Genomic DNA, 16,811 nt, shown 5'->3' with positions numbered 1-16,811 from the left:
TGCACAGTTTATGACCAGTAACCGCGGATGAGCTTGTAACCTTGGCCGATGGGTTTCTAATGCCGTACTTCCTCATAAGATGCAGTTTGTGAAGGGTTTACAACCTGTGGGAGTCCAGGTTGGTTTTTTGTCAAGGCTGCGATAACAACTAGGCGAAGCCTGCAGGGGCCCCCAAGCCTCAGGGGTCCAACAGACCACAGATTAAGTATGTCAGGGTTCCTACAGCTAACTTAGATTTAAGACTTTTTAAATGCCACTCACAATTAAATTTAAGACCCAAAACAAACAAATAAAAAAACACATTAACAGCAGTTGCTTAAGATTTGGGACAATTTTGCCCAAATATTTAGTAAAATGTTATTTTGTTTTTATCTTGTGGGGAGAACAGAATTGGTCAATACCTGTCCTTTGTTGGCAATTTTGTTATTGATTTTGTTCTGCACTCTGCCTCAGTTCCATCGTGCCAAGCCTTTAATGTATTGCCTTTACTTTTTTTTCTTTACCACAAAATTCTGGCTAAATACCTAATTTTCGTTGAATCTGTACTACCCTCTGTTGTCCAGGCTACATCAACAGTTAGCTAACAGACACTGGGCGCTCTGCTCTGTTGGTTCCACTAACTTTGCGTGGTCTTGCTACTGCAAAAGGGCATTATGGAAATAATTTTACAAAAGGGTTTTTACCAAACATTTGAGATTTTATAACACCACCTCAGAAGAAAAAAGATCCTAAAAATCTGCTTTTCATGTCTTTGTATATTTTAGACTTTGAAAAGATTGATTAAAGACATCTTAACATCAATTTATGCCTTATTTTTAGATTAATAAATTCAATGGCTTTTAAGGTTTAAAGCTTTTTTTAAGATCTGCAGAAAGCCTGGTATATGGGGATTACTTCCTGGTAATTTTTCCAATTGCATATGTGATTTATGCCAATAAAGTGCAAAATACACTGATACACAGAAAGAGCCCAGTGATAAAATTTATGGGTATATATTGGCAGAAATGGAAAATAATGTATGTTTTCTCTAGTGTATAATCAAAATAAAAAAAAGTTTTGTTCTCTTTACCTTAGAATGAGCAGTTTATGTCCAGGGTGCAAACTCCTCAGGGGTGAAAAGGTGACAAGGATGGCACCTGCGCCAGCTTAAAACTCTCATACTCCTTTATATCCCAACAGGGGGAGTTACAATGAGCACAACCTGAAACATCGACAGCAGAAAAATGCAAGATATACATTAATGCAGCAGTAATATTCATCAAGAAACACCAGACAGAAAAGAAAACACTGCTGGGAATGTTCTCCTGTACAATGACAACTTTTTTTTTTACAACAATTCGTAGTTATTTTTACTTGAGAAAGATTTTAAATGCAGGGATTTTACCTGTAGTGGAGTATTTTTACAGTGCTGCATTATTAGTAGCTATTTTTTTACTGCAGTTAAGTATCTGAATACCTAGAAGCACCACTCCTTGATAAATTTCCATTTTACTGAACTTCCACAATGTGCATCCACATACTTGTAGACTGTCTTTGCAATTAGTGTGAAATTCTCTGTGGTACCCAACCGGTGCCAACACTGACAATAACGGAGCCAAGCCACGAGCTTGATAGAGCAAGCAATTGTGGACAGCGAGGGTCAGTCAAAGAACGCAGTTTAATTATTGGCGTTCATACTGAACCATTCAATATACAGAGACAATGCAAAATGAAATGTGGTCAATTCGTTTATGTGCTGTAGTGATGACAGTTTAGTAGTGAAGTAGGCTTATTTTAGCAGCCTGACCGCATTCACATGGTGACTTTGTCTTTGTAGACCCCCCCCCCCCTCCATTTCAAACAATCATCAGACCTACACAAATAACAATAATCCCCTATTTTGGATTCAAAGCAGCAATTTTCACCACAAGCTGTCTAGTTGGCACCTATGATATCGAGACAGAGAGTGGGTCCTTGGTTTATAAAGAACATGTTGCAGAGCTATGTTTCTACAGAAGCCCAGAAAGGTCAAATCTAACGCTGGCTCCAGATACAGCCATTGGCGATTTCACGGTTTTGCCTCGGCCACTGTATCAGGAATCCCAATTCAGCTTTCAGTGAAAACCTCCTCAAAGTCTGGATCTTAAGTTATTGTAGAAAAAAGGTGACTTCACATTAGCATGTGCTGGACTAGTCGCTGACAGCAACATGCTGAAGTGTATCATTATAGCTGTTATAATCGCCTGCTTTGTTTTTTTATGGAGAGGAAGAGACCTCTGTGGATAATTTGGCTCCCGATAAACAAAGGAATTCTAGCAGGGAGAAGTTTTAGCTGGTTGCAATTTGCAATTCACTGCTAGAAGGCAGCAAATCGCCCTAAATTTTACACAACTGACCTTTTAGATGATGAGTCCCTCTATTCGGGAGACCTGGCCAAGAACTAGCACCTCTTCAGCTACCAGTCCACACTAAATACCACTAAATCCTAATCTGTACGGGAACTTTAATCAACTTTAATCTATCAAGGCTAACCCCCAAAGGGGCCCACAGGGGCCCACAGTGTATATTTGGCCCTGTGACCTAAGGGTTATTCAGACCTGGAATTTATTTTTATTTTGTTCGATAATTATGTTGTTACAAATATTGATAATTCATGAATTAAGATTTTTTTTTGTTACACTGCATTAAGTCAGTAAGTAAACAGACTTTGGACCAGATTCTCCACAGCTATTAACTGTCTGTTGGACCCTCCTCTCTCTGATGAATTTAATGTCTATTTAAAACACAAAGCAAGTACCTTGCTGAAGGATCATAAACACCAATCAAAGAAATGTGTCACAACCTGGCAGCCCAAAAGGTCTTCTTATTAAAGGCTGTAAAGCATCAGTAAATGACCCATTACCTATTAATAGAACCATTAATTAAACTCGTAAGCCCTTTGTAAAAGATGACTCATTTGAAAACCAGGCCAAACCCAAGTAATCTACAAAAATCAGTTTCAGGTAGACCTGTGTGCAGTAGAAAGCCACATCATGGACATCCGAAATGTGACAAAGTATGAAAATTATATATATTTTTTTATGTTTTCGTACCAAGTTGAAATATGACATGAATTTACAGGTTTACTCTGTACGTGCATATGATGGACTTGAACTATAACAACACTCAGCTTACAATATAAGATGCATTTTATATTATTACAGGTTGAATTATCTAACAGTATTAAAAGTTTTTCACAATTTGCTTAATTTTGATCAGTTACAACAAAAAATGCTGCTCACACAGCGATACATTAATAATATTAATCCAGTTAAACACCAACAGTCGTTCTGGTGTCTAATGAGTATTTTCTTACTTTGCATACATTATGCTGCAAGTTCTTCTTCTCTTCTATTTAAGTAATGTTGTATCCAAGACTTTGACTTGTACTGAGTAATTTCACCCTGTGGTGCTGCTACATTCACATGAGTAATATTTCTTCCATTACGAATAATTAATCATTTATTAAATGTTAAAATATTACTACCACAACGAAAAAAAAAAAGCCAAACATGGGATAGAAGCATGAAGTGAGATGTACAACGTGATTCCTTTCAGATCAAATAAGAAACAGTACTGGCCTTTTGTGTTGGGAATTAAGATGTATATATAGCTGAATAAAAGTACAATGGCTGCCCTCTTGGTATTAAGCTTTAGTAGTTTGACAGTCTGTTATCGTTCCCCATAAGGACTGAACCTTTACCAGTGCAATACCAATCCAGTGCAGTGGCGCCCCCTAAAGGAGTGCATTCATCACATACGATCATTATACAGTATTCATCAGTAGAAGAGACTCTTGACACAGCTTTTGGTCAGCACATGTTCATCTCTGGACAGATCTGACCTTTAACATTCAGAGAGGAAGAGATCTAAGACGAGACGTGTTTGCAGTGGAAATCCCGGTTAAGCTTTCTCGAGCAGCCCAGACTTTAAAACCCCTGTCACCGCTTCAGAGGAGCTGCTCCGCACCGTGCTGTGGATAAACCTCAGATTTCACGCACGGCTCAAGGTTGAACAACACCGCGAGACTCTGTATGCAAAGCTGAGAGGGCTGCCAAGTCTGTAACGCAGGAGCGGTAGCTGAGCAGCCCATGAGAGGAGACATGAACGCCTCAAAGGTCATCAATGATTATAAAGTACAGAGTGTGAAAACAATGCACGCCTGCTTCCAGGGACTTTGGGAATGTGGACTTTACCAAGCAAATAAAACCGAGATAACGTTTTGCATCCTGTGACTCTGGGACTTTGGCACTGGCAGACTGCACCGCAAACATAAAATGCCCTTGCAATGCATTTTAGTCTCTCATTAAAGAAAAGACTGGTTATGTGAATTTACCAAGAGTTTTTAATAGTTCTTTATGATGTACACACAATGAACAAAATCATGTCAATCAAAAACATCTGATTAAACATTTGATTTTTCTTTTTTTTTTTCTTTTTTATACAGCATTTCATATGAATCAGCCGTCACCACACACGAAGACGCACGCTCAGAGTACACAGCCACCTCTGTTGTAATCTGTACAAGGTGTTAGCGTGGGTGCATACATCCTGCAGAGCCGATAAAAAGGGCTTCAGTGTAATGACTCGGAAATAAAAATCCAATTAATCTGCTGGAGTCTGCAGGTGAAACAGGGACACTGGATGTAGTCAGTGTGCTACCTACATGTAGATTACTCAGAAGTGTTACAAACCATGGCATCACACATTTAGAGTGATCTCACCTGAGCCTTCATCTCAGGTGGCCACGGTGCTCGAGAGGCTGCGCTGAGGATACAGACAGAGTAAAGTGGCGGAGAAAGCCCGAGAGGCTGTCGGGGAGAAGCAGCAAATACAAAATCCTCAACACCTGAGGCTCTCTCCCAGTTTGCCACATGAACACTAACAAGACTACGAACACAAATCAAACCATGGAATGACTAAGTATGAGAGCAGGCAGTGGATGACTGCTGCCGGTCTATAAAATGTCCAGATATTGATGGAAAAAATTAAAGAAATGCACACAAACAGCTTCCATGCACACAGCACACATCCAGGGCCAGCAGAGGATCCAATCCCTCTGCTAACCACAGACACTAAAGAAAACGCTACAAAATGACAAAGACAACAATGATGTAGTTTGTAAGTATCTTATGTGTCTCTTCTAAGGCCCAGGCAGCCACCTCACACAGGGGCAGGGGCAAGGAGAGTTAAAGCCTTTTTTTCCTGCGTATTTTAATTGAAAGTACCCTAAATAAATATGCAGACAGTGATGATTCACCTGCTGATTGCAGACGCTAAAAATAGACTCCAATTTGCAGAGAAGTGGGGCTAGATAATGATTAAAGAGCCTCATGCAGAGAAAACCGTCAGGGAATACAGCCGTCTGTCCCCAAAAGAATACAGGTCATCTCTGAGCGGAGGAGGACCAGGTTAACGTGAAAGTGTTCATTCAGAAAATGTATCAGGAGATAATGTCCTGAAACTAGTGTATAACAAACATACATAAGAGGGGACGATGAGGGATGATAAGGCTAGCGAAGACAGTGAACCAGAATTTTCTGCCGTCTTAGGAAAGAAAAACATAAAAGAAATCATTAAGCATCCTAATTTAACAGCTGCATTGACACACAGAGTGCCAAAACAGCAGGAAGAGACTCCTGCACTGCGTGAGGTTGTAACATGGTCCGTGGATCAGGTGAGGAGGAGCAGGAGGAGGTGTCAAGAGTCTGCGAGGGCGGCGGCCGGGTCGATGTCAGGGTGATTTTCAGTTCTTGAGCACCATCTCGTAGTTCTGGAAAACACACTGGGAGACCTCTGGAGCTCTGCACTTCAGAGAAATCTGAGGGAAATAAGAGTCGAGCAGGGTTGAATATGATTGGACTGTTGCAATGCAAGGTGGGATAGACAGTTCACAAGTGACCATCAGCAGCAAGGTACATATCTTCATGTCTAGGTACAAATAAGAAGCAAATCTATTGACTGTTAGACTGTCCATGTACTGCATCATCATTTGAAAACAGAGTGGCTGTTTTAAAGCTAGGATTGGTAACTCTAATGAAAATAACTGTCAGATTTGCTGAAACTGCCACTATATCCACACAGTAGTACATGAGCCAGATAATCTATGATCTGTCCATCCGCCTTTGCAAGAATCTACCAAGGCCGTTGAAAAACAACCAAATTGGTGCAGAAGAGTCTCTAAACGGCTGTCAATCCTGTCAATCACTGCTGGTGAACTGCGGTCAAATTGTCAAACTCGGAAGCGCTGATCAAATATGAATCAAGACTCTGTTACACTGCCATTTTCTCGCAGAAACATATTTTAATGTACTATCTAGCTGTAAAATGAGAAAGATGGCCCAGCCTCAGTTCCAACATGACAGCTGGTTCAGAGACTCTCTCATTTTACAGCGAAAAAGTCATTAAAATATGTTTTGAAAACATTTGAGATGAGAAACAGGAAATACAGTAACAGAGTCTTGATTCATATCTGATCAGTGCTGCCTGGTTTGACAGTTTGACCAAAGGTCCCTGAGTGATTGGCAACATTGACAGCTATGTTTGAGACACCTCAGCTCTGACTGGTTGCTGCGTCCATGTCCTGGTCTGAGTCTAGTGAATGCCATTAGAGGCTGGAAGAAGAAGAAGACAGGAACATGTTTTTCTTACCCCACAGATTATATGTCTCATGTACTTCTCTCAGAATATAGTAAGTTTCAGCAAATATCAAAAGCTATTTTCATACTTTAAATGACAAGCCATATTTGGGGTTCCCACACATTTTCATAGTCAAAATTTCAAAACTTTTCCATGAATTTTCAAGGACCCATAATAAAATTTCTATTTTGGAAAAGCATGCACTTTACTGTGTGTGCAGCACTTGTCAGCCTGGTTACTGTGCTTTCTCTCTCACACACACACACGCACGCGCACGCGCACGCACGCACGCACACACACACACACACACACACACACACACACACACGCACGCACGCACGCACGCACGCACACGCGCACGCACACACACGTGTCCCGTAACAAATGTCGCCACACTACATCAGACATACTGTGGGAATATAACAAAATGTAAAGAAACTAGTGCAGTGCCCGTTCATAACATGCATGTGATTGGCATTCGTGTTATGATTTGGGTGCAAAAGCTCACACAAACATTTTACCGCCTCAATTAAGTCAAAGTAATTACAGGAACAGAAGAGGTAATTCCAAAAGATATATCATTGATGTTTGAAATGTATGAGTGTGCTACAGTGTAACATCTCCAGTCTCCCTTTCTTCATTTGTTGTTGAATTTACTGTAGCAAGCAACAAGGAACAAGCTGTACCCAGCGTGCCGTTCAGTGCTATGATGGTTAATAGGGGGAACACTACAGTGTGTGCAAGTGGTAAAGTAATAGTGTACTACCTATAAATATGTCCCACAGATCTCAAGAGCTCACACTTAACACTACACTTCCTTGGATCATCAGAAATACACTCAAATACACATGCCAAGTGTGAACTCGATTGAATGAACAGCGTTTGTTTAAATCGAAGTCAGACAGACGGAGACTACTTCAATGACAGATGTGAAGCAGAATCGAGTTAATGTCAGTATGATGGAGTAATAGCTGTTTTAAACCGATGTAGCAACTTCATTTTTGATTCAAGTCTTGGATATAAATGGCATAACTTTAAGCACAGGTAAAATTAAGGGGACAGGTACTTTGCAAGACCTCAAAAATGTGGTGACTTAACATTTCACCAACAAGATCTTCATCAGGCAAACTTCAGACATGAGCATTGTTAATATTGCTTCACGTGCTTACAGGTACAAATGAGAAACATCTTTTGGTATTTTTCCAGGACACAAAATGTATATTTTTCCAATGAGAATAAAATCTTTGGATTGAAACGCGTCCCTTGTTTAGTCTCATCAGACACAGATAGACATACAGACAGAAATATAGACACATAAACACACTTTAGCAAATAGAGGCAGGCTCTCCACTCTTTGATGTTCGTCTCAGCAAGCAGCAGGTTTAGGATTTGATACTGTCTCACAAAAAGGTGAGTTTTTTTTTCCATTAGCAATCACACTGCGGATGTTATTTCCTCAGACTGAGAAATACAAGACAGCTGGAGCTCAGGGATAATTGTATCAGGACAGGCACCGTCATGACATCGCACTTATTAATAAATACAAAAGACAGCAATTCTGAATATTTCAGAAAGTTTCTCAGAATAATTGCTGCACAATCAAAACCAGCTGTGCTTCCTCCGATGACGAATGGAGCCCTGAAAAGCCCACATGTCTCTGTGACGTCGGTTAAGTCAAGAAAACAAGCAGCATTTGTCTTGCACACACACACACACACACACACACACACACACACACAGACACAGACACACAGCTCTGCCTCTTGCAGTGTTGTTCTTTCAGCTTTCATCACTGTCATTTCTTAGAAACACATTTGTTCCACCGGAAAATAGTTGGAGGGGGTCACAGGGTTAGTTTGCTAAAGATAGAAAGCGCAGGACATTTACGACACATAAAAACAGCACAGAAAGAGAAGAAACTAAATCCGAGAATACTAATGACTATTTAAAATCTGCGTTTCAGTTTGAGTGATTTTTCTTTGTCTTGTTGATTTTGTGGAAGTATTTTTGGGCACTGCATGTCCCTTATTAGACAGCAGACAGTGGAGCGCTGACAGAGAGAAATGATCGATGACATGTAACAAAGGTTTCCAGCCTGACTCTAACCAGAGTCTTTGCAACAACACGTCCAAAATCGCCCAAATATCCCCCAAATATCGCCCAAATATCCCCCATTTCTCTAATTGTGTTTATTTTGTGTTTTTGATGTTCATTTTACTGGAGTTTTTTTTTCATTATTTTGTCATTTTTGTCTATGTATTATATTCAGTAATTCCTCCTCATCACTTCATGACAATCTGAGGTACAACTTTGAAAAAAGTGTTTTCAACAGCTTGTTTTTAAGCTGTCAAAATATTTTTCAAAGCACTGTGTCGAAGTTTGAAACTCCAGTACTGAGAGAAGACTAACATCTTCTCTTTTTAGCCTGCCACCATTGTAATAATAACACTAATCAGTTATTAACCAAAGATTTGGTGAGTGACTGACAAGACCCCTCCTTTACCTCACCGGAAACCAAAATCCACCAAAGTGACTGTGTGTGTGTAGTGCTGGATACCACAGAGCTGCAGAGGAATAAAGCAGTAATACTGCACATCTCCTTAAGTGTTGCCTCTGCACACTCTGGACTCTTTACTAATGCATGCTACTGCTGCTGGCAACATTTAGGCAGCCGCTCTGCTGTCAGCATGGGGTAAGATGTGAGGAAATGCAGATGCTGTAGCTGCTGTGTAGAACCTGCTATTAAGAGAGCTAGAAACTGCGGCATTCAGGGGTTCATCTTACGGCTTGCTGATAAAATATTATTAGGATTATTCCCTTAGGAAAGGGAATAAGATAAAAAAGGAAGAGAGAGCCACGGTAATGATAGAGAAGGTTGTTATCATCTAAATGTGTAAATCAGTATGGATTGAGAGACATATTTCTTGTTTTCAATCATCCATTTCTTTTTTTTCCATTATGGCAACACTGTGAACGTCAAGGATCAAGGTTTTTACATGACTCTCTTTTTCTAATAACTTGTTTAAAAAAATGTGTTTTCTTTTTGCCAAGGATTTTCAATTGACAAGCAGATTCATGGATTCACAGCACCTATCACACCAGCAATGAAGCAGCCTGAGGACACTGCAGGCTGTCTTTGTAAATCTGCAGAAAAGAGGACCTGGAGCCGATGCAGCCCTCTGATGCAGCAATGCAGCACTGCAAAGGGTAAAGTAAAGAAAGACGACCGTTCGATGCATGATCATGGCTTGATAAAGTTTTAAGTATCTCAATTCTAATACATTTGAGATCATAAACACAACCTTCTTGACAGGCCAACTCAAAAATGAAGAGTAATGGTTTAGACCTTGTCCTGCATCTTTTATTCTTGTTTTTTTTTGTTTAGATCTTTATTTTCAAACATTCAGAATAAAATGAGAGAATAAAATTAAATTTAAGAAAGAAAAACACATACGTATTTCATTAACGAAAAGGAGTGGGAGAAAGTAAAATTCTAAAAAAGGGGGTAGGATTTGATACCCCTTTTTTAGAATTTTATTTAAAAAAACAAACAAAAAAAAACCCTTCATTTTAAAACATGAATAATCCCAATTTTTGGCCCAATATTCAACACACACACACACACACACACACACACACACACACACACACACACACACACACACACACACACACACACACACACACACACACACACATCAATACAGAAAACAAAGTCACACCATCAGAAGAAACCTACCTATCTTATTCCCTGTCTTAATGCGCCTGTCTCCCTCTCTGTTTTACCATCTCATATCACTTCATTATCTTGTTTAGAAAAACCTGTTTAAATTTGTTAAATGTTCTGTGTTTTCAATACCACATTATCAACTGTTCCAAATACTGTCCTCCCTGTTTCTTGAACTTACAAATTTCTCTCAAATCATGTAAGCTTTCTTACATTTGAAAGAACTAAAAAAAAAAACAAAAAAAAACTAAATGTACTGTATGTGTGAGCTACGTGGTGGGCAATAGTTTCAGTTAAATCAATTAAGAAACTTCTTTATGGATGAATTAAGCAGACCAGTGTGTCTGTTTTCCTTTAATCAGGTTAATTTAATACCTGACAAATAAAGCTACTTCATCATATTGTTGCAGCAATCATTTAAAACCCAGTAACAGCTCACAGCGGTCTTCTCACTGATTTGTAACGCTACAAACAGAGATCTAATTCTGAGCTATTAAAGGGAGAGATACCATGGCAAAGTAATATTGCTAAATCTCTTAACAGATACAAAATTATATTATTCATATATAGTATACATGATGTTCAGTGGTTAACCTAAAAGCAGTAAATCTCTGCTTGTCTAAAGGGACAGCAGATATATTTGTGTGTACAGCTGTACTTTGGTGTCCATTTCTGTTGAAGCTCATTTTTACCAAAACCCTCAGAATTAGCGGTTATCAGGAAAGAGAGATCACCCTACATCACTGGTCACATAGTTGCCATGGGGACAGGAGCTGGCAGATGAGGATACCATGCTTCATGTCAAAAAGATAAGTAATGTCCCAATTCTCTCCTATAAAACTATTAGGTATACATGAGCTCCAATGGATATCAGTCAAAGGGAATTTGAGAGCTGCTGACAATTTAGAAACTGACAGCTGCTGTAATCAATATTTCTGGAACGCGGTGTGAAATGACAACATGACGAGAGGCCCCGTAGCTCACCTGGCAGAGCAGGTGTCCTAGGTGTACTAGAGTCCTTGGCAGCAGGTTTGATTCCAACCCATGGCCCTTTGCTCAGTGTCCCCTTTCCCCCTATCCTTTGTATCATAAGAAACAAGAGGCAGAAATCCCAAAAAATAATCTAAAAATGTTTCCAAAGTTTGAGGAACACAGATCTGAGGACCACCTTTTTTTTTTGTATCTGCACCATAAGAACTAGGTACTACCGGTAACATCCATTTTTAAAATTCCACTAGCCGTGTAAACTGACAACACACCGGTCTTAAAAAAAAAAAGAAATAAAATGCAGACAAATGGACTGACACCAAAGTCCAAGCTTTACTTAGCATATTTGTGGCTGGGGAAATACAATGCATTTTGATTTGTGAAAGCAAAAGGGATGTTGCTAGACCAACCGCTGGTCGGCTTACACCACTTTAGCATTCCTATTAGTGGTACGAATGCAACTGGAAAGAAAAAAACACAGCCCTGGAATAATAATAGGTAGTTCCTCTCAGAGTCTCGAGAACTCTTTGGTTCACAAACACCTAAAGTGACAATATAAAAAGTGATGAACCTACAGAGAAAGATTACCCAAAACTGAAGCTCCCCAAAGCCTTTCATATTCATGGTGAATTTCAGCTCATTGTTTGGCCACAGCTTAAATGTTTTGATAGACTCTCACTGCTCTCATAGAATTGTTTTCGGGTTGCACTCAACTTCTTTTGGTGAAAAAGCTCCAAAAAACCTACAGTGCTCTACCTGCTCATCACCAAACAAAAGATACACACAGGTCATGTGAACATAGTGGAGCATACAGCAGCTAAAGAGGCTGATATTTCCCTTGCAAGTAGAGTATAAGTAAAAATAGAGACCAAAGGAGAGGAAATATTAGTTAGGGTTTCCCCACACATTTATTTACTTGTGGCAGCCTGCCACAATTAAAACATCTGCATTTTGCATCTACATTGTCGGAGCACAGAGCATACTCTGGGCACAGACGGAGCAGTAGACCGTCAGTCACAGTGAAAGTGAAACTTAACCATTACTTGCGCTGGTTCTAAAGTTTGCATTCACATTCACTCACCTCTGAAGCAGCTGCCCCTCTAACCATCACTCTGATCAGATCAGATCAGAATTCATGAGGGGTTCCTGCCTAGGTTGCGTTGACAGACTCAAAAACCCTCAAATTTAGAGAGGGAGCACAGAGTGAAATTAGAAATAATGGCCTCCACGCTCCAGTCAGGTTGCACATACAGTTTACATTCATCTCTGTACAAACATGGATGCTTCACACTCATCTTCCACCAATGACCACCAAAATCTCATTAGCTCATTGATTCCAAATGAATGTTTGTGTCAAATTTGCAGAAATTCCCAAGACGCATTCTTTGGATACTGCATTCACAATATTGTGCCGGACGGACGAACAGATGGACGGAAGGACAACCCAAAAACATAATGCCTCAGGCCTCAGCTATCACCAGCTTGGAGGCATAATAACGGAGTGAGTCAACCTCTTAAACACCACAAAATGTCAATTTCAGGGCTAAACCTACAGAGAATCATAACCTGAATCTGAAGCTCACGTCAGTCTTGCATAACTTTATAATGAGTTTAAGCTCACTGTTTAGCTGTCTGGTCTGCAACCTTACTGTTTTGGTTAACTCTCACTGCTCTCATAGATTTGTTTTTGACCTCAACTTCTTTCACTGATAAAGTTCTGCAAGTGACTTGCTGGTGAACATAGTGCAACATACAGCTAAAGAGTCTGATGTTTTCCTTGTAAGTAAGTAGAGACCAAAACATGAGCTAAAAGAGAGTGAACATTGGTGTTAAATTCATCAGGTGGACACAAACACAGCCACAATCAGTATGAAGCTGTAAGACCCTGATATAAGTAGTGAGGCAACATGGGAAAGCTGAAGCCAAGCAAGTTGTAAAATTACAAGTATAACTTTAAAACAGCATGGGTACACAGCAGCGAAAATCAGACATTATCATAATTATTATATATCTTCACTCATGGCAATAAATTATTATTGTATTTATGACTCATCTTCTGAAGCACAACAAAACCCAGGAAAAACTGCACTGGCAAGGCTTTACTTCTTGAGGTCTAAAAATAGCTGCCGACAAAAGGCTTTAGCAGCTTGGCTTTAATGTGCGTGCCAAGAGAGCGCAGGGACCATGCAGCAGCCAGAGAGAGAGCGAGAGCTCAGAGAGACGAGCATCAGACTGCACACTGTACATGCAGCACGGTTATCTTTTAAAGTCTAGTCTCCTTTCTCCTCAGGAAACAATTTATGATCCATCTCCAAAATGTAGGGGAGCCTTTCCAGGCCCACTGAGGAACTACTTGAACTTAAAAATGAAAATGAAATCAAAAAGACAAAAGGAGCACAGGACAGAGACAGCTGAAGGTGAAGAAGAAAAAAGTCTTCCTGAATTAATGAGGTTACGCCACAAATGGACACACTGGGGAAATAAAAAAGCAACAAATCAAGAGCGAGAAAATGAAAAATGGTCACCGCCTCCAGCAGGAAAAAATAAATCCTCTACTAATAGTCATTAAGTAAAATAAGCTTTCATTTGGGTCAATTAATCTCATATTTTATCTCAAGGATATATTCCTTAGGTCATTTTTTTCCCTAAATTTCCCACACACTGTTGGGCTTCATGATGACGTACTAAAATAAGAATGTATGAATGAATTCAAAATCCTGACAATTTAATGAGCGAGAGATGTGACTGACAAGTTGACTCGTCTAGCCTGGAACCCAAAAAGACAGTTAACGCCACCTCATAAATAAAAACATGAACTGAAAGCAGACTGAGTGATGAGCGGGGAGGAGAGTCACAGCAAGGTCATCGTTCTGGACTTAGTCATGCAGAATTTCTAAGCCAAACACAATCCATCAACCCATCAACAGCGCAGACCATGGCACGCTGACAAAGCAGAGCCATGCAACAACACAGTGTAAAACACACACACACACACACACACACACACACACACACACACACACACACACACACACACACACAGAGCTAAGTCATGAATACTAGTGCCACACACTCCAATCACAGCACAATCACCGAGCCTCCTCCTTTCAGCACGCTCAGCACTCATTACCGCACATCAATCTCTATCATGTCTCTGCTGTGTCATCTGTCTCGATCCATGACGTGCAGTGATGACAGTGTTTTGTCAACTCCATCATACTGACTTAATTCAACAAGTCAGCCTGTAGTTTGTTCTCAAGTTCAGGGTGGAAGTTTCCTACCCCGTATGTTTGAATGTAGATTAGTGAGGCTATTCTCGATCAAAGTTATGCAAGTCCCGAGTTGATGGTTTGGATCAGTTAATTCCTTTGATTCCTGACAGGGGTGTTGTGATATAAACCATGATATTTAAATGCAAAATACTGATTTCTTGTTAATAATACACGTATTATAACACTGTATAAATATTCTGGTGCCTCTTAAATGATTTCCATTTCTTTCCAATTGCTTTGTCTCCCTCCCCAACACCATCTGGTTGCCTTTTCAATATCCATTAACTGTAATTGCTCTTTTTGTACGATTTTGTACAGTTACAGACTCTCTCCACCTCTCTACACTTTGAGCATGACTCATCTGCCAAATAAAAGAGAAAAAAACATATAATACAATTTAAAGATGAATTTGACTGATACAGGGTGTCTACTGGCATAAACAAGTTAAATCTAAGACTTTCTAATACCACATTCAATAAAGTTTAAGATCCATCTTGCGATGGAAAGTGAAAATATAATCTTTCCAAGAAAACACACTGAAGTTCTTCAAAAAGTGAACAATAAGGTAAAATGACAGATAATGTGCTTAGAAAAATAAACTAATGTGCAGGCCCAATAGTTAGACCTTAGTTTAATTATGCAGACTCACTGCAAGATCGAGATCAATTGTGTAGAAAGGATGAAAATACAGACTTTGACCCATACAGGTGATGTGCTGGAGGTCTGTTGCCCTGTCGAATAATGTTTCCCTCCTGTTAAAATGATGTTTCCCATAGTGGCAACACCTGAAATTCTCATTCTGACTTGACTAAAAACATATAAAACCCATTTTCATGGATCCACAGCCACCCTGGCCTGTAATAGTATTATTATTATTCTAAATTTTCTCTAGATATTGGGATAATATCATTACCATGAACTCTTTCTGCCTCAATAATTATGTGGTGAAAATCGGATGTAGTGCCAGCCCTTATATCTGATTTATGTTTATCATGGGACAGATCTCCAATACCATGCAAATCTAAATATGTGTTTTCAGTTTCATGGTAGGTATGATTGTGGCATCCAAAAATATCTAGATCACCAGATATAAAATTTTGGGTTAATGCAGTTGTAGAGACAGCACCAGTCTGTGCTCAAAGGATTAAAAGGTAGTTTGGAAAATTGGACTTTTTTGGGCCTGCATGAAAATCGATTAGAGCACAGATAAGAACCTCTTGCAAAAGGGACCTTTTTTTTAATTTAACTTGTTTCATTTTAATGTCCTGCACTGTGTCTTAAATTACATTATCTACACCTGTGTGATGTACAGACTTGCTGCTTTGAACCAACCTTTTCTTTAAAATAAACAACTTACAAAACTTACATGTCAGACGAAAATAAGCAATCAGGGTGAAAAAAAAATCAAATCCTTCAACAGAAAAAGCTGTTCCTGACAATGAGGCAATGATTTTTCTCAGCAACAATATGCTTACATACATACAAGTACATAAGGGATGCCATAGCGAGGAAATTGGTGAATAACCTCGTGAAAACAGCAGTGTTTACACTGTTTTACAAGCAAAGATATTCTTTGTTAAGCGTGTATTTTGATCTTAAACGATAGATCCTTAGACCTTCCCATTATTTTGGGGAAAAAAACTAATAGAACAGCAACAGTAGGCGTAGCTTTGGCAGCACCTGCTTTTCTTTTAAATTCTTAATAATAATAACAATAATGTAATTGCTGTGTGCTCGAACACCATGTACAATGTTGCAATGTCATTTTTTTCTTAAAATCTGTGGCCAATATTAATTCCTCTTAATCCTGATATTTATCACAGTAGCTGGCACAACATACTGTAGTAAGTTTTTTTTTTTAAATAAAATACTAAAGGTCGTCCCTGTTTCTCACTAGCTATTTCTATTCGTAGCAAGTAGTTAACACAGCAGCACCAGAGTCACACTGATGTGACTCAAATTCATGAATTCAGCTGATATAACTGGCACCGTACTTACTGTGTAGTTTGGGTTTCCTGCCTGCACCCTCAGCTCAGCCAGCACCCAGATGCCGTTGGTGAGTTTCATGGACTGATACAGCATGTCCTGGCCCTCCACTGTACGCTTGGCTATAGTGAAGATGTTGCTACCCTGAAGTTTGTTGGAGGCCGCATCTGTTGAGGAAATGT

General features: G+C 39.5%; 1 protein-coding gene across 3 annotated transcripts in view; it reads right to left on the bottom strand.

Annotated features, from left to right (window-relative positions):
- Nucleotides 1–4,345: 4,345 nt before the first annotated feature.
- The window catches only part of ap1b1 (adaptor related protein complex 1 subunit beta 1), a 35,219-nt gene continuing 22,753 nt past the window's right edge, over nt 4,346–16,811 (bottom strand). For all 3 annotated transcript variants that reach the window (XM_042487808.1, XM_042487809.1, XM_042487806.1), the window contains exons 21-22: nt 16,642–16,796; nt 4,346–5,839 (exon numbers count right to left, since the gene is read on the bottom strand). In XM_042487808.1, the coding sequence (XP_042343742.1) occupies nt 5,765–5,839; nt 16,642–16,796 (230 nt within the window). In that variant the 3' untranslated portion in view covers nt 4,346–5,764. The remainder of the gene's footprint in view (nt 5,840–16,641; nt 16,797–16,811) is intronic.

The sequence above is a fragment of the Plectropomus leopardus genome, chromosome 6 (genome assembly GCF_008729295.1).
Source record: "Plectropomus leopardus isolate mb chromosome 6, YSFRI_Pleo_2.0, whole genome shotgun sequence".
Lineage (NCBI taxonomy): Eukaryota > Metazoa > Chordata > Actinopteri > Perciformes > Serranidae > Plectropomus > Plectropomus leopardus.
Note: the sequence above shows the minus strand (reverse complement) of the source record. Positions and strands in the feature narration are given on the sequence as shown.